This window comes from Bemisia tabaci, chromosome 3 (assembly GCF_918797505.1).
Source record: "Bemisia tabaci chromosome 3, PGI_BMITA_v3".
In the NCBI taxonomy this organism is placed as follows: domain Eukaryota; kingdom Metazoa; phylum Arthropoda; class Insecta; order Hemiptera; family Aleyrodidae; genus Bemisia; species Bemisia tabaci.
In genome coordinates this window covers 47,514,758-47,542,617 of record NC_092795.1, presented here as the reverse complement: position 1 = coordinate 47,542,617, position 27,860 = coordinate 47,514,758, and the positions used below count along the sequence as shown (strand labels likewise).

General features: G+C 39.9%; 2 protein-coding genes across 2 annotated transcripts; one reads left to right on the top strand and one right to left on the bottom strand.

Moving 5' to 3' along the window:
* Positions 1–1,562: 1,562 nt before the first annotated feature.
* LOC109030650 (uncharacterized) lies at positions 1,563–25,341 on the top strand. Its single transcript, XM_072297601.1, has 14 exons — positions 1,563–1,952; positions 3,561–3,709; positions 4,544–4,749; positions 8,027–8,168; positions 8,625–8,721; positions 9,527–9,706; positions 16,221–16,385; positions 17,474–17,743; positions 18,827–19,082; positions 19,412–19,709; positions 19,952–20,103; positions 21,361–21,695; positions 22,988–23,176; positions 24,419–25,341. The coding sequence occupies exons 2-14, from the start codon at positions 3,579–3,581 to the stop codon at positions 24,578–24,580; spliced, it is 2,583 nt and encodes an 860-aa protein (XP_072153702.1). The 5' UTR covers positions 1,563–1,952; positions 3,561–3,578; the 3' UTR covers positions 24,581–25,341.
* Positions 12,571–15,408, bottom strand: LOC140224274 (uncharacterized). Its single transcript, XM_072298470.1, has 3 exons — positions 14,964–15,408; positions 14,055–14,329; positions 12,571–12,915 (listed from the first exon to the last, which is right to left on the bottom strand). The coding sequence occupies exons 1-3, from the start codon at positions 15,175–15,177 to the stop codon at positions 12,661–12,663; spliced, it is 744 nt and encodes a 247-aa protein (XP_072154571.1). The 5' UTR covers positions 15,178–15,408; the 3' UTR covers positions 12,571–12,660.
* Positions 25,342–27,860: the final 2,519 nt, after the last annotated feature.

Below are 27,860 nucleotides of genomic sequence, written 5' to 3'. Positions count from 1 at the left end.
GTGCACATCATGGCATTTGCCATAAGGAGGAGCTCGTGTTTTTATGAGTTCGCTATTCAACGTTGAGGACTCACTATATGATACCACAATTTTTACATTCGAAGTTTTTTGGTATCATTCACAAACAATTACTGCAAAAAGCCTGCACAAACCCAAAACACATTATTGTCAGGCTATTATGTGAATACTTCTCACTTTTCATTCGTCCCAGAGATCTATAGGACCAAATTCATGTTTTTATGGCTATTGACTGGTCAAGACGAGCCCGATTTCTTCAAATTTTTGACACATGCGATTCAGAAAGTGCCCCTTTGAGGGTGCGCAGCGTACTCTGAGGGTCGGACCGCGTAGCGGCGAGTGAAGGCACCCCTTAATTTTACTCTAAAGACCGCTGCATGAAAATGGACAGCACCGAATTTTGAGTCTAGAGATATATTCATTCATGTATGTAATACTGACACAACCAGTGGCACTGACTCAAGCCCATTATGCAGAAACATGAAGTAAGAACTCCGCAAGGAATAATTTTCCGACGGACAATATGCTTGTTCCACAAAAGAATAGGGCAACCTAAAGAGAGCCTCAGTAGTCGACGCACAGTTGTACTTTTTATTTCATTCACCAGACAACTTGAAAGTAATTTGAACCATGTAGACACAGGTTCGGGGATGGGAATATATCACACACTTACGACTGTAAGTTTTATAGAATCGTTTCTCAATGATCATGACATAAAGATTGGAAAAACCAAAAAAAGATCCTACTCGCCGAGTTATAGCATCATGCAATCAATAACAGAGCTTATTTTGCTTGAAATTCACGTTTGATGACGTCGTCTATTATGCCAGTGCATATACTTAGGTTTCCTTCACCGATAGAGGGTATCAATGATAAACGAGCCGGTTTTTTCCAGTGCAGTTACAGGCTAACGGGCTAACCCCTTCAAATATCTGTAATTTAGAGTGGAGGGGCCGAAACTTACACATTCAAGAAATTTTGTTGTTCATATTCTCAATGACGTTAAGAGAAGCTATACATGCATGATTGTAAAAAAATTCACCAGTAAAAACGCCAGACATATGTAAGATGAAAACAATCGAAAATTGCAAATTGCGTGAGAATGGAATTTGTATTTGGAAGTTTTCCCGTGATCATGGACGGACCTAGGAACGTTTTGTCGGGGGGAGGGGGGGGGCAGAAGTACCCTTTGTCAAGAGTGCTTTGAGGGACACTAAAAAACACCCTTTAAAAAGTTTTTACAGAACTAACCCTGTTCAACAAGGGGGACTTGGGGGATTTCCCTAGCCTCAAAAAAAAAAAAAAAAAAAAAAAAAAAAATAGCGGGAAATTTTGAAAATATTAGTGCCGAAAGAACCCGATTGACAAGAATATTCTTATCAATCAGGTTCTCTCGGCACAATATTGACTCAGCACGGAATTTCACTCCAAAATTTGTAACAGTGTACTTTCATCCATGTCCGTGAAATCCAGAAACGGAAAAAATTAAGTTACGGCCGTCCTGCTCTTTTCGTGAGTTCCTAAATTTGACGGTTTTTTGGTCAAACTTAATTTCCAATGAGCCGCACGGGCCCGGAGGAGGAAGACGGAAGTCGGGCCGTGCAGCTGGGCCGACTACAGTGTTACACTTGTAAGATAATATTTTCGGGCTATTTTTATCGCGGCTTTAGTCACATCGCGAACCGCCGCCGCGGAACCGCCGTATCCCGCTTAAGCCCTATTTTTAACAGCGCCACCGTCGCAAGTCGGCCCGAGTCTGAGTCAGTTATGAAATGCAACGGGTCCGGATCCCCGAAACGTGTTTACCCCAATTTCAGAAAAGGTGTTCCGCGGAATTCATCGCGCGCCCCCGAAGAACGGAGCACTCAGTTCCCCGCGATGTGATCCACCCTCGGCCCCCCTCCGACCAGACGTCGTAGATCTGTCATACTGAGGTAAGTCGCATCTAACGATAATGGTTAAAAAAATAGACGGAACAACATGAAAACGAGGCTGATTTTTTCCTTTCTTTTAACAAGTTTTAGCTGGTGAAGCAGCGATCATCAGTTTACAAATAAAAATGAATTAAGAATGAAACTTGACATTGTATCATAATAGTCTTAGGTTTGGGTCTTGGCTAAATCTTAGTCTTAGGTCCAGGATTAATCATATTGTAAATATCCTAATTTCTATGTACAGAAGGCAAATGATTCAAAATAAAAAAAATAAAGAAAAAAAAAAAAAGTATGAAGAATTTACACGAAGGCTAAAGACTTTATTTTGGTTTAGCGCTAGACAAGAGTTGGTCAAAGTTGTAGCTGCAGGTAATGGTCCAAACAAAATACCTCTCAAAATCAATATTTGTCAAAGTCTTACAGCCAGTTACACGTCATGTTAATGTCATCATCAGCTCGATTAGCTTTAATGGGTCTTGAACACAGCACTTCCACTACGTATGTTGCGATTATTGTGTGGATGTGTGTCTAGATTTAAAGGCTACTCAGACTGACCTCTTCAGACTCAGATTTCTGCAAGAAATAAATTATATAGTCCGTGCAGGCAAGTGCCGGTATGATGTCAGCTTAGTGTCTTTTTACATCAGACTGACACATGAAATGATCGTCAGACTGCTATCAGTGTGGTGTGTACTCCATGAAAGACAATCCTCCAAATCACAGTCTGATGCAAGACTTATCGCTCATTGACGTCGGTGATAAAACCAATTTTACCAAAAATAATTTTGTATCGCCTAAAAGTGGAGATCGAGACACAGAATGTGCTTTTTTCAAAGGAAAAATCCTTAAATCACTATTTTATTCCAGTTTTCGAGTCGTGAACCAGTAGTTTTCTTCAATTTCACACGCAATCGTGGTATCAACCGATGTCAAATGTCTTTCCAAACATAAGCACGTTGTGCTTTTATTGTTCCACAGGTCTAACTGATGGTGGAGTTGGTATGACAGTTCCATGATCATCGCAGAAAATTTCAGTTGAGGGTATTAATATTTGGAACTTTCTTGGAGACTGACCTATTGGTGAAAAAGACCGATTGCTTACTTTATAAAAATCCTTTTATTTTGTTACAAATTAAAATCAAAGGTCATTAATAAACGCTGTTGCTTCAGCCTAGTGCAGTCACTCGCATTTGCTGCTGTTGATGCGTGTTTGCGACGCTCAAATTCATTGACATCAGAGATGTATGAGAGTCACATCACGACCCGCAGATCTCGTTAGATCGGCTCCTAAGCCATAAAAAAGTGTACAATGGAGCCATCAGAGGGGAACCCTCAGTCATATCTCCAAAAGTCTCAAAATATTATCTATGTTTGCAATTTTTCGCATCTAAAAATGTGCATCGCGGGGAAATAGATCAATAAGTTGTTATTTCCCTCCATATTTTTATTCACTTAACCCAATACTATAATATGTATAAAATCCAAATTGAGGCGGAAGCAACCACTGTGCCAATAAATTATACTGCAAAAATGCTTAAAAGCTAAGTAATTAGCAACTCCATCTCGTGCGAAACTTATTGATGCAATTTTCTATTGGGTCAATTTCAGAGGCAAGACTGAGTGAAGATGGCACTTGTCATGCTACCATGCGATATGCCGTGGTGGGGCAAACTCCAATTCTTGCTCACTGAGATCGCCACGGTAACAACTCCCAAAGATCTCGCCGACAACATGTTCCAAATCTATAGTATGTGTAAGTAAGTATCACTTTCCTGTCATCTCATGATGCTCTAAAACCAGACCGTGACATGAGTAACACAGAGGATCTGGGTCATTTTGTGACGTATGGTTATAGCTCAACGTGACAGAAAATGTGAGCGGTGGTATAAAATTTGGTCACTTTATCCCCTGATGCATCTCTAGCTGCTTGACATATCAATAATCAATAATATCGTCATCAAAACCATTCTATTCAATCAACTACAGGTCAACAATTTAGGTATGGATTCCTTAGCTTCGCTTAAATTTGTTCTCTTCGTCCAAGAAATTTAAACCGTTGACGTACATTTTCCAAAATTAACGGTGAATTGGATTTTTTTTTGTATTCTTTATCATGAATTTCCCCATCACCTATAATTGTTTAGATGTATAATCGAGTTGAATCAAATTATATGATAAGCGTACCTAGTTTCAGAAATTTTTCTTGAATACAATTTTCACGGTTTTTCTATGGCCAAAATGTGTAATTTTTAACTACCCGTTGATACCTGCCCCCCTCATAATCTAGCCACCTCATCGTGTAAATTGTCAAAAATTTTGGAATGAAGTTCCTTTGATAACAGTAATGGTATTATTGAATAATCTTACTCGTCAAATATCAAAAAATTACGTCAGAACTAGCCTGGATACATTTACGATTATATGAATGAAGAGTATGGTCGCCGCGATAATTTTTGAAATACACATACAAATACAATTTGCGTTCGATCAAAATGCGAAACACCTCAAGAATCTCGATATAGAGGTAAGACATTTTGTTTCGAGCTACACCGCTACATGGAACTCGCTAAATTTATGCAAATTGTTGACAGCGTGGGGTTGGACCCTGATGAATCGGACCATTCAAAAACGGACGAGGACGTGTTTCAACCGTTGGTTAAATTTTTAGAGAGTGACATGACCGCAGATGAGCGAGATCGATTCTTCAGTTGCACTCTGCCTTACATATCACAATGTGCCTTGGCCCTCAAGCAGCACAAGTCTTCCATGGGACTCTCTTTCAGTCTTCAACAACAAGGTGAATATAAATCATAAGATAGTCATACGGTGACGTATACCCGCGTAGACAATGTAGAAGAGTTAAAAACGCTGACTATGCGAGTATAAATATTAAAGCTGAACAGAGCGGAGCGGCGCACTATGGTCCACAGACCCTATTTAACGGAACTTTAGTCAAATTTTGAAGGTGGGAAAAATTAAAGTTTGGCACTACAGTTTTATCATACATACTCCCATGGATCGTCACCTAAGTTTTCATCGACTAATAATGATTTATAAGATTGTGACGGACCCTAACAACAGAGCGCGCGACAGGTCTTCATTAGCTGATTGTGGGCCGCATTCGGTGGTGCGTTACAAGGTGTTTATTTTACCGAGTTACGGATCATCTATGTAAATTTTTGGGCAACATGGTTCCACCTGGTGGCAAGTGACTTCCTTTTCACCCAGTTTCATTAATTTTGAACTGAAATTTGTATGCTTTTTAACGCTGCAAACATACGCTAAAAAATGATAGAAATCAGTGAAATTCGTAATTTTTAGGAAGCTCCAACTTTTTTTTAATTCTAGTTAATGCTTTGCGGATTGAAAAATCTTGTTCTACATATCCTTAAGTTTAAAATGAGGCCAATTTAAATGTCGCCTTTTGTCGCCTAATGGTCGAAATGAATTTTTTTCGGAGTGCACCTCCGTGCATCAAAATGTGGAATATTCCATGCATTTTTGGCGTTTTTGCGACTGTTAAATTTTTTATCGGTACAAAATGAAAGTATTCCGATATATTTTGATCTACTGAGTCCAAAAATGACCTTGGTTTTTTCTTATAACCTCTCACTTTTCCGAAAAAGCGACTTTTTCCCGGGAAAATGAGCAAATTTGACGTATTTTTGCCATAATTGCAATTCATGTTGATAAATTATACTGGACCCGCGGTAAAGAGATTCTGTTATGTATATTAAGCTGCTAAATCCGAATATGACCTAGGTTTTTTTTATCACCCTCCAGTTCTCCGATAATGCCGATTTTCCCGAGCCTTTTGGGTAAAACCTTTTCCGGACTCAAAGTGTGTTAAAAATACATTTTAAAAATGATTTCGATGTGCGATACATCGATTCTTATGCATTCTGACTTGCTAAACCCGAATATGGCCTTTGATTTTTCCTATCATCCCTCATTATCCCGGAAAATTCAATTTTCCTTGGAGAACGAGCTTTTCCGGGTAAAATCGGTTTTTCCGAAAAATTGAAGGGTAATGGACAAAAACGGAGGTCATATTCGGATTTACCGCCTAAAAATACATAAGAATAACCTAATCTCGACCGACAGACATTTTTGTTATTATTTTTATACATGTCAAAATAGGGTGGAAAAAATCTTCAATCTTAAAAGCGCCAGAAATTACATTTGAAGTTAAGTTTCTCGGTCAGGATGTTAATATTTTGTTTAACTAAGATGTAAAATGAAATCAGCGACCCAAAAATCATAAGATCCAACACCTTTTATGGCGGTGCAGTGCATTTTCGAATAAAGTTCCGTTAAATCCAGTCTGTGGACCATAGTGCGGCGTGCTGCCAGCGCGAGAGGCTGACTGGCGCCAGGGCGCCTACAAACCTAAGTGGATACTTCGCGCATTGCACAATGCTTGAAGTATCCACTTAGGTTTGTAGGCGCCAATGCGCGTTTCGCGCTGGCCGCCCGCCCGCCGTGCGGCGGCGCCTGAAGCAACTATTTCACGACAGAGGTGTTGCACTGTATTATACGAAATTGAACGTATTAAGAATGACAGGCATCCTTTAATTAGACATTATATATTTTCATCCAAAAACGTCGTGAACAATTGTCGTTTGTATTTACATGTGGGCCAATTAACTTTGGGTCTCAACTGGCACGTGGACCAAAACTTCCGTGCCGAAAAAACGCGTGGACGTATATTACTGGAAAAAACAGGTGCGCGGACAAAAAATCGTTGACGAAATGTCCTATAATCGGTAGATTTGGACGTTTCTCTGGGCTGATACATATCGCTGTATAGAGGGAAGGGAAGGGTGTATATAATTCCATAGTGTAAAATGAACAGTGTTATCATTTCTATTGTATGGACGTATTTCTACTAAACGGAACTATAGACAAGTAGGGAAGATGGGGTGTGTTCTAGCAAGCTGAGTAAGAAACAATGTAAAAGTGTACCGCGTTGCTGGGCGTCGCGTCGTCGCTCATGTCGTCGCCGCTGACGTCACCGGCGCTTTATAATTCCCATTCATTCTTCCGGCCGTCTACTAGGACTAACCCACCTGTCTCTGGTTTCGTTTAACAAAAGTACGTCCAGGGGTTCAGAAGGTTCTTAGCATTCCCCAGTTTATAATTTTTCTCCCCAAAAATTTGCCTTCCCCAAAAGTAGCGCGCTTGAAAGACTTCCAGCATGTGAAACAGCGCGCTTAAAAATTTCCTTCCCCAAAAGCAACCTGCTTAAAAGTTTCCTTCCCTAAGAGTAGCGGGCTTGAAAGGCATCTAGCACAAATAACAATGCGCTTTCTGTTTTTTCTCCAAAAACAAGGGGGATAAAGTCTTCCCCTATTTTCACAAATTTTTACAGCACTCCCCAATTCTCACGCAAGCGGCTACGCGATCATTATCGCGTGATTGAGAACATTCTGCACCGTTGAAGACGTCTTTGTAATTCGTGTAAATATTACACACGGAAAAAAAGAACGTTGAGTTGTTGGATGATATGGAAATTTCCAATTAATTATGGTAGTGCCCCAATAAATTAGGTCACTAATCCAAATGTTGAGGTACTTTCACAACTTGAGTTGCGGCACTACCACAATTAAGTGGAAATGTTCATATTGTTCATACTATCTAACAATTTGGGGTATAGTGCCACAATTTTAGGGGATATCCCCAAACACTTTTCTTTCCGTGCCCAGACAGTCAGACGCATCAAGATGACGCATAAAAAATCACCCTTATATTCATTTCCTCACAACGTTAGAATAATGGTTCATCACAGGGTTAGGTGGACGTATTTCTGTCAAACAGACCTAAGCGCCAATTCGAGTTCCTTTTAAAGAAGTTAAAACCCCGGATAGCGCGTTCTGTCAAACGGAACTAAGCGTCATGGAAAAGCATTATGCGAGAATAGGAACGAATGAGCCCGACACCCGGTTCCACCGCCAATCCAAGCCCCCCTCTACCTTCCTACCCCGATGGCGCTTAGTTCAGTTTGCAAGAAATACGTCCAGGTGTGAAAGCTTCATTTATTCGGGCTCTCTTTCAAACGAAATTTTTGATTTCAGTTGATAACCGAAAGATTTCTCATGAATTCGTTTCATCACTCGTAGCTCATTCCTTCTTTTCATCATTTCCAAAGCGGACAAGTAAAACTCATCCAACCCTCCAAGACTTCAATTTTTCCAACTTTTTCCTACAACTCGATCAGTAAGTATAATTTTTTTCGCAGATTATTTCATCTCATACATGAAATGGGGGTCTGAGCTTTTCTTCCGGGATGTTACGGAGGGATGGGTCCGAGTTTGCCTAATGGAGTTTTAAGGTGGGAGAGGGGCCAAACCCACTCTTACTTAAACCTCATCAAACAAAGAAGAGATAATATTTGCTAATGCTTTGAATACTGCTTTGAATTTTTTTCAGTTATTTTTTAGGCATTCTCCGTTATTTATGAGAACATTGGAGGATATCAGTCCAGCATTACGTAGTTCAAAAAGGTGGGATGAATGGTTGTCTTACGGGTGCCTTAAAGTTATAAAGTTGGCCGAAATGCCTTGCGAAATACTTGAAAGGTCCCTAAATACTTCTCAAACCTCAGAATTGCATTCAATTTTTGAAACTTTATTACAACTATTTTATGAGACTAATTTTTCTCCTTCTGAATAGGAGCTTCCAGCAAGTGAAGTTCAGATGTCTCCTTCATTACTTCGACTGTCTTTCAAAATTCGGTCATCCTCAGGAACCTATCTCAATATCAAGGCAGGTATGATTTTATATCGGTCAGACTAAAAAAACATATTTTTCACTAATAATGCACGTGCGTAAAGTGCCTTTTTTTCCTACTCTACGAAATAGCGAAAACAATACGAATTCCTCTGGATCTCGACATAGAAGCATCATATTAAAAAAATATCTTAAATATTAAGTTATTCCCAGCATTAAAGTTTGAAAAATAGACGCATTTAAAGAGTATATTAATAACCGGTGTTTATCCACACTGAAGGAGGAACCGGGCACTAACCGGACAAGAAAGTAAGAGAAAAAGTATCACACGTAAATGAAGGCGCATTGGTCCCAATGAATGCTTTAACAATAGATCAATTTTCTCTCGCAGGTTTGTCCACGCCAGTCGGATTTATACTCTTTCAAGGCTAATACATTTGCTAGATATGTAATCGTGTGTAACAGCTGAATTTTTGAAATCGAAATAACACGTCCCGCTAACACTGGGTTTTTTTTTACATCAGTATTAATGGAAATATCACCTATTGAAAAACACACCGCTGTCTCAGCGCATACTCTAGTTTCTTGAACTTTCATCTCATTCATTATTTGGATAAAACTTACAGGGGTTGCATATGCATAGGCAATGAGACTAATTTTGGAGGAAGTTATGGTATACATCAATAAGATGAATGACGTCATACGGCATGTTGTTCTTGATTGACATTTATTTTTAGTTTTCGTTCTATCATCAAGTTATCTTTATTAGTTATTTTTGAAGTAAGTTATCTTTGTTTTCACGTTAAAATCACGGATAGCTTTTAACCGGTGATTTTGGATTGCAGGTGATGTCAGGGCGAGAGTGGCTGACTATTGAGGACTGGTTGGAGTGCAATCTTCCGCTCTGTCCGTTGAGCATCAAGCACGATGGCCGTTTGGAAAGGTTCGATTCCTCGGATTCGCTTCTTGTCTGCTCGTCCAGTTCACGTCTTGGCGGTCACGTCCTCAATGCCGGAAGCTCAAGGGTAAGCTGAACCCCCACGTTAATTGGACGTATTTCTATCAAACAGACCTATGTGGAGGCGAGAAATATGGGGTGTGCTCGTCGAAGCTGCCTAAGAAGCAATGTAAAAGAGGACGTGGTTCCTTTTGAAGAATGGACCACTAGACAAGGTACGAATTAAAGGATTCTGATACATGTTTCTTAATCAAAATTTCACGCAGAACACGATTCGCGCAACGAAAATGACTGAAACCAACTCCTAACGAAGATATTAAAGTTTTTATTTCACATAGGTTACCAGGAATTTGAACTGCCCGCTCACAAGAAACTCAAAGCTCTACGTGAGTCAAATCGCGCACTACAACGGTTTCAGCAATCTTCTCAATCGAGCATTGTTCATTTCCCACCATGTGTTGTTCAAACTATAAGCAATTTGCAACAGCTCAGCCAAAGCGTCAAGATTGAGGTTGTCAAAATTTTATATTGTAGAGACTGTCATGATAAACGTTTAGCGCGCCATGTGAATCACGTAGAGCATTGAGTTTTCATGAGCGGGTGGTTTGAATTCACGCATCAAGAATCATTCAATATCTTCGTAAGGAGTTGATTTCGGTAATTTTCGTTGTGCGCATCGTGTTCTACATGAAATTTTGATTCAGAAGCATGTATCAGAATGCTAGAATTCGTACCTTGTCTAGTGGTCCATTGGAAAAGCGGGATATTGCATTCTATCAAAGAGACCTATGTGCGAACTGGATGCGGAACTCATGAGCCGCGGGCATGGCAAGAGAGCCTTGTGGACAGGGCTCATGAGTTTATGCGGAGGCGGGCGGACGGGGGCGACCGCGGAGAGGGGCCTCGTTGCCGCTGACGTCACCGGCGCTTTATTATTCTCATTCACTCTTACCGCCAGAGAACTAACGAGCACACCCCATATTTCTCACTTCCACATAGGTCTGTTTGGTAGAAATACGTCCAATTCAATTTAGAAAAAGCATCGTGGCGAGGTTTCGTCGATTAGGTAACTCCCAAGCAGCAATGGATTGAAAGACATGGTATGGATATCAGCATTCTGATGTATACTTCCTCTTTAAAATTTAACGTACAACGCGATTTGCACGACGAAAGTTACTGACATTAATTTCTAATCAAGAAATTGACATTTTTATTCAGCATTGATTGTGAAAAATTTGAATTTCCAGCTCACAAGTTAACAAGAGACTATACTTGAATCAAATTGCACACTACGCCGGTTTCGGCAGGCTTCTTAAGAAGAAGTGGTCCTCCTCTTACTACAAGTCATTCGAAATGTGTAAATAATGTGCAGCAGCTGAGCCGAAGCGCCGACATTGAGTTCATCATAGTTCCACACTGAAACGATCGTAACGGTATCGTATCGTGTGTGATTTAACTCATGTGAATTTTTGTTTCGTCCATGAGCAGGAATTTGAATTTATGCATCGGAAACCGTTAATATCTTGGTTAGGAGTTACTTCCAGTAATTTTTGTTGTACAAATCGTGGGGCACATCCGGATTCGTCCACGGTCAGTTTTCTAAGGTCCGGATTCGTCCACCGATGGAAAAGGACCGATGTCCGGACTCGTCCACGGTCGAAAAACGCATTTCCGGATCCGTCCACGCGAAATAAATCGACTTATTTTAAACGGACGATGTGGCAAGAGCGCAATGATTCTGATCGGAACGCGTGCGACAGAGACCCTAGTAGCACAATTAGTGTTTAAAATGTTTCAAAAATGTGTCACTGAAATCAAAAAACATTGTCAACACATTTCATCGAAACATTTTAAACACGTTCAAAATGTTTTCATTCAGTTTTTAACACGTTTCAGACACTTCTCTATGTCACCCCAAATTTTTGTCACACTGACACCCTATGCAGATGTTTCTGATACCGATTGTCTGGAACGTGTTAAAAACTGAATGAACACATTCTGAACGTGTTTAATATGTTTCGATGAAACGTAAGAAATATTTTGGAAACCATCGAAATGTTTTGGAAACGTCTCTGAAACAATTTTGTGAGAGCATCAATCATCTTTCCTTTCAAAAATATGTTTCAGAAATGTTCCTGAAACGTATCAGTGAAACTTTGATACATCCTCAATAGGTATCAGAAACATCTGCATAGGGTGTCAGTGTGACAAAAATTTGGGGTGACATAGAGAAGTGTCTGAAACGTGTTAAAAACTGAATGAAAACATTTTGAACGTGTTTCAAAATGTTTCGATGAAATGTGTTGACAATGTTTTTTGATTTCAGTGACACATTTTTGAAACATTTTAAACACTAATTGTGCTACTAGGGTCTCTGTCGCACGCGTTCCGATCAGAATCATTGCGCTCTTGCCACATCGTCCGTTTAAAATAAGTCGATTTATTTCGCGTGGACGGATCCGGAAATGCGTTTTTCGACCGTGGACGAGTCCGGACATCGGTCCTTTTCCATCGGTGGACGAATCCGGACCATAGAAAACTGACCGTGGACGAATCCGGACGCCCCCAAATCGTGTGTTACGTGGAATTTTGATGAGAAGAAATATATCAGAATGCTTACATACATACCTTTGTCCGGCGGCATGTATCACCAGTTTCCTCTACCAGGAAGCAGATGATATATAAAAAGATAAAAAACATGGAGGTCCATGATTGACTTACATAAGTCTCATTTACTCACTTAGTTATTTAGGTTCTGGGTGAGTGCTAAACACAAGACTGGGTGGAAATTACATTTATTTACAAAAATGTTGTTAGCAAAATATTTCTCATCCCTTTTTTTACAAAATGAAAAAGAGAATTAGTAAAAGTTACTTCCTGTATGTCTTTGGTTTAGGACGATAAAATCGCCTGTAGAGAAAACGTCTTTGAAACATGCGAATATCATATCATCTCGAAATATTGTGGTATTTTCATTCAAAATGTCGCACAATGATCAGTGTGAATTTTCAACGACCGATTTTAAACGGTTATGTTGACAGCATTGCCAAAAAGATCCTCGAAGTGAAAATCATCATATATGAAAGATCCGCTTAGCGTAATATTGACTCCCGGTTTGAGCTTGAAGCATATATCCGTCTTGGCATACCTCATGGCGGCTGCAACTTCATGCTTAAAATCTGATTTGACCCTATCACGGCCGCCTTTTTGACCCCTCTGATTTTTAATCAAGTTCAGTGCCATTATTGCTCGATGCATGGCTAAGTATACACCCACCTACGTGAACAAACATAATTTTTCATGAGGTACACTCTTGTCAATAAAAAAATGTGTAGTGGCACACGACAATAAATTAGATGAATGTCTTGTTTTTCAAGCGAATAATTCAACCTAAGGCTATCCGAAATCCTACATAAAAACGGTATGAAAATTACCCCCTCATTTTCCCCTAAAAATATTTTGCTCTTGCACCATTTTTTTGTCTGATTGTCTTTATGTAATCGCTGAAAGCAAATACCTCTGCCGTTAGATAATCGCAAAACCGCACATTTCATTTCAGTACGGCATTTAACAAGCGGGGTGTCCTTTATAATCATCATTATTGGTTTTCAAAAAAATGAAGATACCTAGGTATAGGTTCCCCTGGGTCCAAATGAAAACATTGGAAAATATTTCTTCCTTTAAGTATGGGTTACTTAAAAAAAGTAGAATAATTTTTCCGCAGTAAGCCCATGCTTTATCAAGTAACAGAAATTGGGACCCGCTGGGGAACCTAGTTACCCAACGTATATTCTCCAAGTGGTGGCAACATAGTATATAAATATTGTCAACAAGAACACCAAGAGAACATTATATTACATCCCCCAGTACAATTGTCTTAATGTGATAACATACTAATCTGAACATTCCTCAATGGCAATCATAACATGTTGGCACCTTCTTCTCTCACAATCATGGTTGTTTGTAGCAGGGTTTTGATTATTTCTCGGTTTAATAGATGGATTTCTCCATGTTTGCTCGACAAGATCGAACAGTTCGATTCGAAAAAGTTTGATTCTTTGAAATGGACGAAATGAAATCCTAGATCTACCTATGACTTGCTCGGTAAAATCGAACTTTCTCAAAAAAAAAAAAAAAAAAAAAAAAAAAAAAAAAAAAAATGTGTAGGGGTCACCAGGGAGCATTCGTGAATTACGTAAAACATTTTTTCCAGCATTTTTGGCCCTCACCTCCCCGCCCCATATCTCCCTACACTATACGTAACGCTTTTGTCACGTAGATCCCTGTATCCTTTGACAATTAAAAAAAGAACGATGCAATGCTCTTTTATTTGACCTTCCTTCTTTTAGTGTTAAGTAATTTATGAACAGCCCTCTGCACATTATTTCTGATTAAGTTAGATGAATTTCAAGTACCTGCTGGTTGTAAAAATTGATCGCAAAAACGGTGCCATCATTACGGTGGATGAAGATGTCGATATGACCACTTTTATTGTAGTCGAAGCGCATATTCAGTTGCGTGTTGATAAAGAAGTCCTGTCGTTGTGCTGGGAACGTTAACATGAGACACAGGTATTCGTCAAGCCTTCGCAGGTCGTATGAGTCGAACATACTCTTCACCGCGTTCACTAGCGTCCGCACACTCCTCTCTGTTTGATCAAACGTCGCCAACGCCTCCACGTAAGCATCTGCTGTGAATATTCGAAGATTGTTCATCGGTTTTTGTCTACAATCTGCACTTTGAGTGTCTGCATCACGCAGATTTAACTGCAACAAGCCCACAATTACACTGAAAGATGCAAGCTAAACGACTCTCTCTTAATTTTGACTGTGTCAATTGGACCACATTTTGCTATATGGAACTAAAATTTCTGTCTCAGTCTAGAAACAACGTATATACTATTTGTTTTCCTATGCACATAATAGTTTTACCGATGAACCAGAAATGTGTAGTTCTAAATTGCAAAATGTAGTCCAATTAGTCTCCGCCCTGAATTGTTGCATCCGCATTACTCATGTTACATGACCGACCTCCAGTCAAAGTTTTGTATGATTCAATCAACCCCTTTTACGGGTTATTTAATTTTTAGACTTTAAAATTTTTCCCCCAAAAAATTCTAAGTTATGAAAAATTTTGTGATTAATCGGTAAAAAGTGTATTTCAGGGACCTTTCATTGGTTTCAGAATAGTTCGGCTGGGATCAACCAATCTAAAGTTACACCCGATTATGAAAACTCGTATCCTCGGAAGGACACTTCTGCGTTTAACAAAATAAATAAATATAATAAATTTGGAAAATATCACGTGAATTGTAAATAACTTACCGAAAATAGTGTGATGAAAGAGTAGAAAAATCCGTTCTGCTCGTAGAACCGCATTCTTCGAGACGTAATCAACTTGCGAAGAAAAGTGTGACAAAAAATTGTAAAAATCCATTTTGACTACAAAAGCACATGTTTCTGGATGTGCGATGGGAGCTCGAAAGCGTGTCTTTGGACGACCGGAATTACGGAAACGCTCCATATCTCGTCTCATCATTTATCACATCAAAACTGCAGAAATAGGTCAAACTATGATTAGAAATGTACGATGACATACATGTATGACGCCTTTCGCTGGACTTCTTTGCTCGATTTTGGGAGATAGTTCCTTAAAAATGAAGAATTTTTTTTCCACGAGGGAAGCTCTAGAAGCACTTATATATTCACCTTTTCTGATTATTGTAAAATGATCTGTGTCTCGAAGGAAAAAAATCAAATTTATCGATCCAGTGTTTCCCTCTACTGAAATCTTAATCTCAATCTTAATCCCTGTTAATCATAGAAGGCTGATTAAAAACCTCTAAAAAGCCTCTGACGTAGCGCCTGACGCGGTCGTAGGAAAACAGTCAACATTATGTTTTCAGCTTGATAAGAAAAAATACATGTCGTTTTTCACAGAATATGTGACTCTGAATCACAATCAAGCTCTTAAATAGTTAGTTAGTTAGTTATTATCATCAACATGGATACAATCAAGCATATATACCTCCAACTGTCATATGTGATGAATTCCTATGCATCACTGTGGAAAACTGTGCTTCAGCAACGTTGCAAGAAACATATAATAAAAGAGAATTCTGATGAAGCAGGTGTGGATTATGATTAATTAGATTTTGAAAGTCAGATGATTTTATTACACGTCACATATATTTTTGATTGTCGAATTACAAAGCTGAAGCGGCTGAAACGGTAATTCCGTACCTTATTCGCGCTTGCATCCTTCAAAACCTCCAAAAGTAAAACGGTTTTTAATTTTTTCGATTCAAGGTTTACGGTCTGAGACCCCTTTATTTAGTCAATCTCCCCGTGCCGGGCCAACCAGTTTAATCATTATCAAAACTGACAACACACGGATTACAGAATTTTACAAACGTCGCACTATTAAACGCCATACTGAATTCGTTGGTGTTTTAAGAAATTTTCAGGCAGAACTAAATTTTTCGTTGATCTCCAACCCATATGCTCTCCACTCCTTCATGAAAGAACACTGTAACAACCTGTATGTAAAATAAATTTTTCTCTGTTTTCTTTATTCCATAGGAATGCATTCAATTTTGTGAGTGTCCCGAATTAATAGCATTGCTCCTGTTCTTCGAAGCCCTTGAAGATAATGAAGTTTGCATCGTAGAGAACGTTCTCAAAGTGGCAAAAATTTCGGACGTCCGACAGAAAACCAACTTAGAATTATTAGAGGAACCACAGCCGGTAAGTCACCAAACTTTGACATGCTTTGAACGCATTCAATATTGATGTTTATTTCTTTATTATCGCACTTGATGCATTCATCAAATTTTGAAGAGCATCGCAAAATCCATCACAAAAATTACTGGTGAAATAAGTTAAATTTATGTTCAGGAACCAAATGAAAAATTATACATTTTATAAGATTCAGCCGAATTCTGTAAACAGAGCAGCAGGCGAGTGACCGCAGATACGAAATATCGCCTCGAACATCGACGAACAACAATGTACATTAGAATTGTTTTGGATGTTATGACTGATACATGCGAAATTAGAACCAGAGCAGGGCAGTTACACATCAAACTTTCCCGAAATGTTTTCGAAGTGATACAGTTCAAAATCCGAAAGTTTCAGCCGTTGCAGGAACCGACCTAGTGAGTTGGTGCGTTAAGTTCGCCTTCTATTTCGAGTGATACTGTGCCACACTCGGGTGTTCGAATAGTTGCTGCACGCGGTTATGTACACTAAGTATAGGTCGCATTCGTTGTATTGTTACTCCTTGGAATCCATCGACTTTAGCCGATGCAGGCATTATCCTCGGCATTTGGTGCGCTAAGTTTTTTCCTTTATACATCCTGACATCAAATCGGTAAAAACTTTGGTTCGGATTTTGAAAAGAAATTAAAAAATTTCTAAGCGAACTGTAAAGTGACTATTAAAAGTGTGCAAAACTCGATCTGCGACCCTTAGCTTTGCAACTAAAATTTAAGGCTTGGGATGTCAAAAATCGCGAGGGACTTTTAAACTTTATAGTTGTGCACAACAGTGGGACTGATCGATCCATACTCCCTATGTCTTCTTTGTCTATTGCATAAACTTTCTCATTTTTGCGGAAGGATGCTTACTTATGAATTTTCTTGTCCATTTTCGTTTGATATTGGAGTCCAAAGATTGATGGTGACATTTTTCGTTTTCAAAGGTTACCTACACATTTGGGCCCTAAGAGCTACATATTTCGAGATGTCGATACTCTCCCTGTATGTATAGGTACTCTACCATTCTCCAAAGCTTCATTTTGGTAATACTATTTCAATGTTTAATAACTGTGGCAGATGTATATATGTCTGATGGACGCGGAAAACTACACGCGGCTGCCTCTGTCGCAGTACGAGGAGGACAACGTCCTGCGGGAGTTAAACAAAGCTCTGCTGGGCTTTCGGCAGAAGCAGCAGCAGACGCAGCAAGTCCTCCACAATTCGCGACAGCACTCCGTCACCATCGGCGCCACCACCAAGCGACTATCGCCAATCGGCGAGTCCTTCAGCTCCACACCACCACCTGAGCCGGACCTTGATCTCTACTCTCATAGTGCTAAAGCTCGGGTTAGTGCATTCATCATGTATTCGGGAACTCTCAATAAACAGTTAAATATACATACATGGTGGAGAAATGGTGCTGGGTCTACACCATTTTGCGGGTAAAACAAAGCCAAGAAGTTTCAAAAATTATAATTAGAGTCAAAAATATCTGCATATTTTTTTTGATCTGTATAAATCTCTTGGCGTGATCTCAACTTAGTATTCCAATGCAAACTGCCTGAGCTGAACTCTCTCCTCCCCTCAGTTTTGCACTGGTACTCATTAGAGTTGAAAAATTCATTTTGGACTCTAATTATAATTTTTAGAACTTCTTGGCCTTGTTTTCCCCGCGAAATGGTGTGGGACCAAGTACCATTTCTCCACCTTGTTTCATACAGTTCGGGCAACTTCTTAGTGTTATTTTCTTCTCACATATGCATACAATGACATACATAACAAATGAATGTATACCCTACTTACATGGGGCTCTTGAAGACCAACCTGCAGATCAAGAGGAATTTCTTCGATCAAAACAGAAATGAATGAGACTCACAGAAAAAATTATCAATCAAATTTTAATCTGATCACTGGCGAGTGTGATCTACTGATGAGGTCTAAAAAGACCCATGACGTTATTCAGCTTAATATTCAAATGCATCTGCCCGAGCTGAACACTCTGTCGCGTCATTCTTGTACTGATATTCAATAGGGCTCAAATTTTTTACTCAAATTGAAATTTTCAAACTTTTTGGCCATGCTCCCTCGCAAGGAATCGGCACTGTTTTACCACCTTCTTTAATCAGAACTTACATCAGACTCAGAGGCTGAAAATTAGAAAATATTTCCCAGGTTCATAACTCTGTCTCTATCTTGTTTGCTGCAAAGCTTTGTGTTCCCTTATTTCAGAAAACCGTAAAATAGTGGAACGCATGTTTTTCTAGATGGACTGCATTTTGCAATTCGGAACTATAAATTCTGGCTCTTCTGAAAAAACACTTATGTGCATAGGGAATCTAATAGCACGTACGTTGTTTTTAAACCAGGCTAGGCTTTATTGTTTCAACTTGCAAAACGTAGTCCAAATATTCTATTTTATTTTTGCGACAGAGGTCATTCTCCAAGAGGGGGCACAGCGGATCCAACGGAGTGAAAGGGGGTGATTGGGGAGGGGCTCGCCTGGCGCCCCCCTCTACCGGGAAGTGGATAATGCTCGGCTCCTCCGGGGAATGTCTGCCCATCTCTCGACACCAGTGCATGCCAATCCATTCCAGCGCCAACCGCAACGACTCGAAGGATGAGGATACATTCTACTCGGCAAATTCGAGCTTCGAGCAGGACGATGACGATGACAAATATGATGATGGTAAGCTCCATTAATATTATGAGCTTCATGGAGGTATCCTATATTTATAAATAATAATATGAAAAAATGTAATCTTTGGACAAATCATAAATTTTCCGAAACATTTGTAAATATTTTCTGAGATTTTTATTCGTATTTTTATCTAAAGTATCTGAGAATTTAAAAAAAAAATATCAATAACTATCTTCAAGAATAAATATTTTATGGGAGGAAATCTGGCAACATTTGAATGCTCATACGGCGTTTTTCCTTGGCACGGCAGTATAGTTCCTTTCGATTTAAAGCGTCCAAATCTCCTTCTTCAAATGTTTCCTTTCCTTCTTTCACAGTGTTCTTGGATGACAATGAGGCTGTGACGAGTCCGTTCAAGTATGAGTGTGAATTGAAGACGCCGGAACGACGGCACACTTTCGCTGAAAGGCTGAAGGAGGCGCTTCAGCGGGAACAATCGAATGGAAGCTTCCGACTCCAGCTATGCGGTCGGAATCAGTGTTGCGGGATCCAGTTTAACAGAAAACAATATCAGGTACTTACCAAGCTGAACAAAGAGCCACATCATAGAAAATCACTAATTACAAAATGTCAACTTTTCCACACGCAAGCTGGAAAAAGAGGATTTTTTCGATTGTAAAGATTCCAAGATAATTTCAATGTTAAGTTTTAATATAGGGGTTTAACAAGGTGGAGAAATGGTACTGGATTCATACCATTTCGCGGGGGAAACAAAGCCAAAAAGTTACAAAAATTTCAATCAGACTCAAAAAAAAATGTTGAGCTTCAAAGAGATCCAAAACGTAATAGATCTCTCGGCGTGCCCTCAACTTCATGCCAATTTTCCACAAATCCATCATCATATGTATATCTTTCAGAATGAGGCGTGGTGGGTCGAGGGGATTCATGCTCGAGGACAGCTTCGGTACCGAATCTTCACCAAAAACCGAGAAGCACAAAGCGCGGAGACGTCAAGCTTTCAGCAGGGGCAACTCTTCCAGATACAGTTTCAGCACAGAATACACGTCAGGTAAAGATATCCGAGACTATTCATGAATAATTGATATTTATTTATTACATATTTAAATACAGCTGTTGAACAACGCCCTCAAAAAGGAAATTAGGATGGGTGACAGTGAGGGGCTGCGGCAAATGTTGGTAACAACATTTAGCTTCGCCTCTCCTTGAGCGTCGAATTTTAAGCTATGACAATTCAAACACGGTTTTCATGATAAGAAAGTAAGAGTTAAATTGTCAATGAGAAACTCAGTTTCATATACGAAGTCAATTTCGCATCCGCCTTTCGATGGTGAAACTGCAGGGATGCGTATCTCCTTTTGCGACGTTGCAGACTTACTGTCATACTTCATTCTCTACATGAAAAAATAATAAGCGCCATTTCCTGGAAACTCCTGTGATTGCCCTTCTCTACGAGAAAAACATTCTATGAAAATTTCAAGTCATAGAGTTAGTTTGGTCTTCTTATAAAGAATAAATTAATATTTTTGTATCAATATTAAATGACATCAGTTTGTTCGTATTGTTATCGTGTGATAATAAGACCAAGAGTCCCACAGCAATCTCAAGACGGACAAATGCTTCGCAGCGCCCGACAATTTGGTCGGTGGGATGGAAATAGAGCAGGGGAAAGGACGCGTGTTGATGACGGCGCAGAGAAACAACTATTCGTGCATGATGGATGCCCGTGTGGTGTCCTCAAAATTGAAGGCGCGATGGCGTAAGGCGTGAACTCTCAATGCTCTTTTCTATGCTGCCAATAATGAGGTGTGGCTCAGATAACTAGCGGCAGGTATAGCTGCGAGTTTCAAGCGCTTGTTGAAAGTGAAACACCAAAAGGAAACCAGGATTTCGATCGATCGACGTCGACTTATCGAAATCCACCTTGCCTATTGGTGTTTCCCTTTCAACAAACGCCTGTAACTTGCAGGTGTATCTGGGAAAAGGGAAGCTAGTTTAGTCTCTTCTTTTTTCGGCTTCGATTTTTTTCTTTTTCTTTTAAGTTGAGCTCTTGATTTTTTTTCGATATATTTGTTGATCTTTATCTAAAGCTCGTATGTATCGCCATCATAACTCCCCGCGAAGAGATGGTTAGGTCACATCTGATCCAGCTTGGGATTTCTAAGGACACCTTTCTAAAAAACGTGTAATTCCGGTGTGACTGCTAAAATACGACGAATTTCCGATATCTTCTCTGTCTATCGCTTCATCTATGACTTTCAATAATCAGCCCGCAGTGGAACTGACCCATGATGCGCTTTCGTTGCAGAATTAGAAGAGGTGTACGAGCAGCTGAGCCGATGGCTAGACGAATCGGACCTCTCGACGGTGGGCCTGGAGGAGGATTCCGGGTCGGGAACGGGGAGCGGCGAGACGCGGCAGCGACTGCGGGACAGGGCCGTGGTCCAGTTCGCAGGGTCCCTCCTCAAGCGGACCCTCAGCGAGTCCTTCGTCGGGGTCCCGCTCACCGACCACAGGGACGAGCTCGAGGAGACCGACTACCGACCGGACTCCCGGCTCAAGCACGACTTCAAGATCAAGCTCGCCGCCAGGAGCCTCAGCCTCGAGCTCCAGAAACACAGGCATAAACTCGCAGCCCAATTGGTAGGTTCCATGCCAGTAATTCATATGCAGTAATTCTGCCGTGCTTGGGAAAAACGCCGTATGAACGTTCAAGAGATGCCCAATTTCCTCTGATAAAATGTTCATTTTTGAGGAGAGATATAAATATGCTCCTTTGAAGTTTTCACATGATTTAGATCTGGTCGCGAATAAAATTCTGTAAAAAATAAAATGTTTACAGAAATCCCTTAAAATTCATATTTTATCGGTGAAAATTTGGCAACGCCTGAAGGCTTATACTGCGTTCTTCCTTAGCACCGCAGAATAGCTCTGAAACCTCTTATGCTTTATTCAAATCACACCTCATTCAATCACATCATGCATTAATTCACAATTTCAATCAAACTAAAAAAAGTTACGGCTATGTAGACATACCGTCCGTTGCGGGCTTGGGGCCGAAAGTTCCGGTGCTGGAGCCGAAGCTTCGATCGCTCCGGGTACTACGTCTGGAACTTTCGGCCTCTGAGCCCGGAACGCGAGCAGTGTGTCTATACAGCCCCTTTTTCCAGTGCATGATACGAGAGGAAAGTATACAGTTCTCTGTAAGAATTTCATTAAAATAGCTCAAAACTTGTTGGAGGCATGTGACATGTTGATGGCCAAAATGGCCAAAGTGCGAAACCACGTATCTCCGTTGCGACGTTGCAAACTTCCTGCCATACGTTATAATTTCTTTGGAATCTATTGAGCGTATTTTTTTTTTATAAAAACTGCCTTGAGTTTTCTCATCTATTAGCAGAATATTCATGGAAAATTTCAAACTAATGAGTAGGTTTGTTTTTCTTCGAAAAAATTAGATAGGGGTGGACATTTTGAAACATCGCAATTGAGGTACGTTGTTTTGCACTTTGGCCATCGATGTGAAGCCCGAGCGCACAAAATGGAAAATTGATTTCAGGATGAAAGACAAAATAACTTTTTCATGAAACGGTTTAATCAAAAAAATAGAGGTCCTTTGTCACAGATCCGATCACAAATGAAGCAGTGATAAGCTGGAAGATTGTAATGAAATGTAGAACATTTTTGAAACCCGCGTGGAAAGTCCTACAGTTAATAGACAATGGTGACGCCTTCACCACCCTCAACTGAAACCTCAGCTGCGTTGACAGGAGAGGATTCCCCAGATGGAAGGTGCTAAGATAGGGTGGCAACTGGAAGCTTCCCAGATCAGGGAAATTCGTAGTTTCTGAAAAGTCTCGCTTCCAGACTTGGAGATAGTGTCCCGATTATGCATCTGTGAAGAAGTTCCACTGATGACATTACGTTTGTTTTAGGTGTCTGTGCTGGCTCAGCAGGAGGCAGGGCTGTGCGACCTATTGCCGGTGGTAACGGGCAATTGGGGTTGCGGCACGCGGCAATTAGGGGATCCCCAGTTGAAATTGCTCATCCAGTGGCTTGCAGGAAGTGTCGCTGGGATACCCACGCTTATCTACTGCACTTATGGCCATTACAAATTGCTCAAAGTAAGTTGATCTCTATCAAATGATAGTGAATAAATCCGTTCTGTGGTTAGTTTCGCGTGTTCTCATATTTAAAAGTATTTACATTGAAAAACGGATGTTGACGTACTACGAGTATTTCATGAATCAGTAAATATCGCTTTCCTATCAACAAAATGAAATTGATGGTTCATGTCTTCACGTCACACGATCAATTAACAAACACACTAAAGGGTCATAGAGTCCGTGCCAAAAAAAATGACGCACTTTTACAGTGGGAAAGAAGATATGGCCAAAGTACGAAACCACGTACTTCTATGGCGATTTTGCAGACTTCCCATCATTCTTTATTGTCTCTTTAAAAAAATAAAATAGGAGCGGACATTTTGAAACACCACAATGTGTATACGTATTTTCGCACTTTTGCCATCGATATACGATAACGACTCATCATACAAAATTGTATAAACTTATCAATGGCTAGAGTATGAAACCACGTCTCTCCATTGCGGTGTTTCAACATATCTGATCCTGTTTTATTTTTTCGGAGATAGACAAGTTAACTTTATAGCTTGAAATTTTCACAGAATGTTCTGCCAAGTGCCAACGGAGATGGAAAATCAAAGAAATTTTTGTGCAAATAAGTTGGCTAGTTTTTCCAGTAAAAAAATAAAATATGACAGGAAGTGTGCAACGTCGCAAATGGAGATAGGCGGTTTCGCAGTTTGGCCATCTTTATATGATTGTCACTTTCAGCCCTATGAATAGCTTTGATACCTAGGATATTGGGTCATTGATGACTTATCAGTTTTTTTTTTGCTGTAATTTGATCGTAAGAAACTGTCTCAAGAGCATCAGTAATATTTGGATCGCATTTAGCAAAAAGGAACCAGCGCGATTACAGTGTTTTCAAAATCGTGAAACTTCTTCTTTTCTTTCAGAAGTACTTAATATATGCCCAGAATTAAAATTCGCACGATTATTTTCCTTTAAATTAACAATTTTTTGGTGGGATGCAAAACTTATTTTTTGAGAGAGATCTTATTTCTAAGAGATTTTGTGGATAGTTATGAAGGGGCAGCATTTTTACAACACTGTAATCGCGCTGGTTCCTTTTTGCTAAATGCGATCCATCTCCACCTCCCAGTCAGATTTTTCTTTAAAAGCAGAAATATACTTTCTGATTTTTCTCTAATTTTCTTCAGTGGATAGCAGGTAACTTCTGAGTGCTCTGACATGTTTTCTTCTTTCTATCTTTCTTTCCAGTTAGATACAGTGTGTCGGGTGATACTAGATAGGAAGTGGAGCGTCGGCGAGCTGGTGGCATTTATCTTGCGCTACGTGCAATTCACCCTGGGTCATTCCCTCGCCAATCAAGAGACGGATACTTTATTCGAATACATCATCAGCAGGGATCATGCGCTCTGATCGCCTCAGGGCGAAAGCTCTGCGTGACATCTTAGCTTCCGCCTGCCTTCCTCTGCTCAGACAAGCCTCGCGTTCCCTATGATTGGCAGGTGAAGGGAAGACGTTTTGTCAGACGTCAAATGTGCTCATAGACAGTATATGTTGAGTCGTTTATCGAATTCCTATTTTGCTTAAGTTACTTTTTTATGCGATTTTAAGAAAAACATAAAATTAGTCGTAAAACTTTGTCCTTAAATTTGAGTCTTTATGGAGGAACAAAACTCCAAAACTTAAAACCTTCTCAAAACTTAATGAGTCCAAATTGAGTCTCTGCACATAATATTCCTTCAGAGAGTTATGTATTCAGGAATGAACAATATGCATGACAATCTTTCAAATATTCCCGTTCCATCTATGAGTCGTTAGAGTAAAAACGAGTGTAGCAAAGATTTTGAAACAATTTATAGTATTTACAAGGCAATGTAGTGTTTAGGTACATTGTTTTTCATCTGATCGGCATCAGAGAGAGTTTTTTTCATTACGGAAAGTCCATGAAGCATGATTTTAGATTCTTCGGTAGTTCGTAACTTGATGTAAAATCTTTGCAACATCTGATTGTGTTCAACAAGTTTTTAAATTACATCTTTCAAATATGTTTGACGTAACAAAGTTCTGTACATTTTCTAGATTTTAAAATATTTCTGATACTAATGCTGAGTCTGTACACCACTATAAAAGAACTGTATATAAATAAGCGCAGCGGCATAAATGGAAAAAATGCATCTTTGTGTCTTATTTTTCCCTTGTCAAGTTTATTTTATTCCTTTTTTTTTAAATTTATTTATCCATCCATTTTTTTATTTACTTATTTTTTATTTATTTATTTTTCATAATTATGTAGAATGGAAAGAGAATAACTGTTAAATAATAGTATTCGAAGACACACAAAAGTTCTCTCAGTGCATCGGTCTAACTGACAGTGACACTCTCGAATCGCGACAGATGCTCTCATTCAGCGACTGCGAGATCCCTTCGGTTCACACCTGCGGCAACAAAACGTGCTTCCAAGTAGATAAAATTGCATACCCTACTAATTGAAGGAATTTCAAGGCTCGTGGTATTTTTTCTGTCATTTTCCTTGCTTGTTGAGTGTTCGGATCATAGAGGTTGGTCTTGGTTCTCTGAGGTGACGTTTCATATTCATTCAAAGATTATCAGCCTGCATTTGGATAAAATTGACTTATTCTTGCTTTCATTTCTCAGGACAATAATGAAATATTCTAGGTACTACCAGAAATTCCACTACTAGATACGTCTTAATTAAAGTCATTAAAGTACAAGTATTATCAAAATAAGTTTGTTTCAGAACCGTCACAATCGTCCTGCATAATACGATAAAAAATCCCTCTATTAAAATACTATCGTTTGCAAGTTTTTTTTTTTCCTATAAATAAAGTATGAGTTTGAAGTTTGTCCGCGGTGGTAGTGGGGAATTCCTTCGCGGCAAAACCAAAACCGCCAAAGTGCTTTTCGACCGTGAGCCCGGGAAAGAGCGGCCGTGAAAATACGTAAAAGAAGGGTCTACCGTGTGGTGGAGGGGGGGGGGGAGAGGGATACTCTCAGCTGAAGAGAAGCTGGAGGGTCCTAGCGCAGGGATTTTTAAAGAATGAATTTTTCACTGATGCTGAATTCTGCGCTGCGGTGTTCTGCGGCCGATCCTTAAAGCTAAAAGTTGGATTTTTTTTTACTCCCTTCCCGGGTTCCAGTTACGCACCCTGTGATACCTACAGGTCAGATTTTTCCTAAAAATTTGCATGACACTCTATTCGACCCCCGCCTTCAAACTGGCGTTATATTGGTGGATTGAAATGAAAAAATTTCACCTCGCGTCAATTTTTCATCTGACAATGAAGTATTTTTTTGTCTGAAAAAAAAAGAAAAAAAAAACCTGGAAGAAATTCGGGATCGCAGCCCAGGAATTCCCTCCTCTGATAGCGCATTCGTATTGCAGGTTTAGCCCCTCTTTCTCCTAATGTGCTACGTACATCAGCTTCCTTGGCCTGGCGCAATAGTGAAGTGTCCAAAAATTTCCCAATGTCCCTTAGTATCGAATGCATCCCTTCAGACTCCAAGGATTGCAGTATGAGCGAGCTCATATTTAAACCACCCGCGGGGTATGACACAGCCCTCCCCCCCCCCCTCCCCAAAAAAATCCTATACTTCTTGATCTTGGGGGTTTGTTGGCACCCATGCAGAACCGCTGCGCCGATAAACCCTTCATGGTTTCACTCGCCCACCCCTCGGAGCAGGGTGGCATGAAACGTAAGAAAGAAATGAGAGATTGGAAATTTCAGTGAAATATTTAATGAAATATCACGAGGCTGTGAAATATTTCATGTTTTTCAGGGGATAGAGTATGCGACCCGCACTCAAATACACAGAAATAGAAGAAAGTCACAATTTTTACATTTTGCGGAGCATGAAAAGGAACCTGCATTTTTCAATATCTTTCATAAATTTCTGAAATTTCATGAAATTTTTCACGTGAATTTTCAAGATTTTATTTTTCATGAACTTTAGCCACCCTGTCTCAGAGTATGCTCCTCGCCCTCGTCCGCCCCAGTTGAATACTGCCGTGCTAAGGAGAAACGCCGTATGAACCTTCAGACGTTGCCGAATTTCCTCTGGCAAATCACTCATTTTCAGGAAAATTATTGAATATTTTTCTGCCAATTTCTGAGATTATTTATTTTTTTTTTTGCTAATTTGATCTAAAGTGTCCGAAGATCTCGAGGAAAAATGTTCACAATTTACCTCCAAAATCCATCACCTCCATTTGGATTGCATTTTGCAAAAAGGAACCACTAGCATTGCAATGTTTCTAAGATTGTGCAACTTCTTTTGTCTTGGAGGAAAAACCCGATTATCCCTTAATAGTCTCTATTTTACTCGCTATAACTGTAAATTTAAGACAAAAATTACCATCTAAATTTCATACTTTTTCACAATTTCCGCAATTTTATTGCAAAGGATGAAGTTGCACAATCTTAGCATCATTGCAATGCTAGTGGTTCCTTTTTGCAAAATGCAATCCATTTTATCGTTGGAAATTTGACAACTCTCGAATGTTCATACGGCGTTCTTCCTTAGCACGGCATAACAGGGCTTCGGGTCCAGTGTGCGGCGCTCTAGCCACCCACTGTGTGTTGGTTACCTGGCGGCGAGCGGTGTGTGACGCAGGTGTGGAGGGGATGGGCGGCGGGTGAGGAGGTACCGCGACGCGGCGCGGCGACCCAACTCA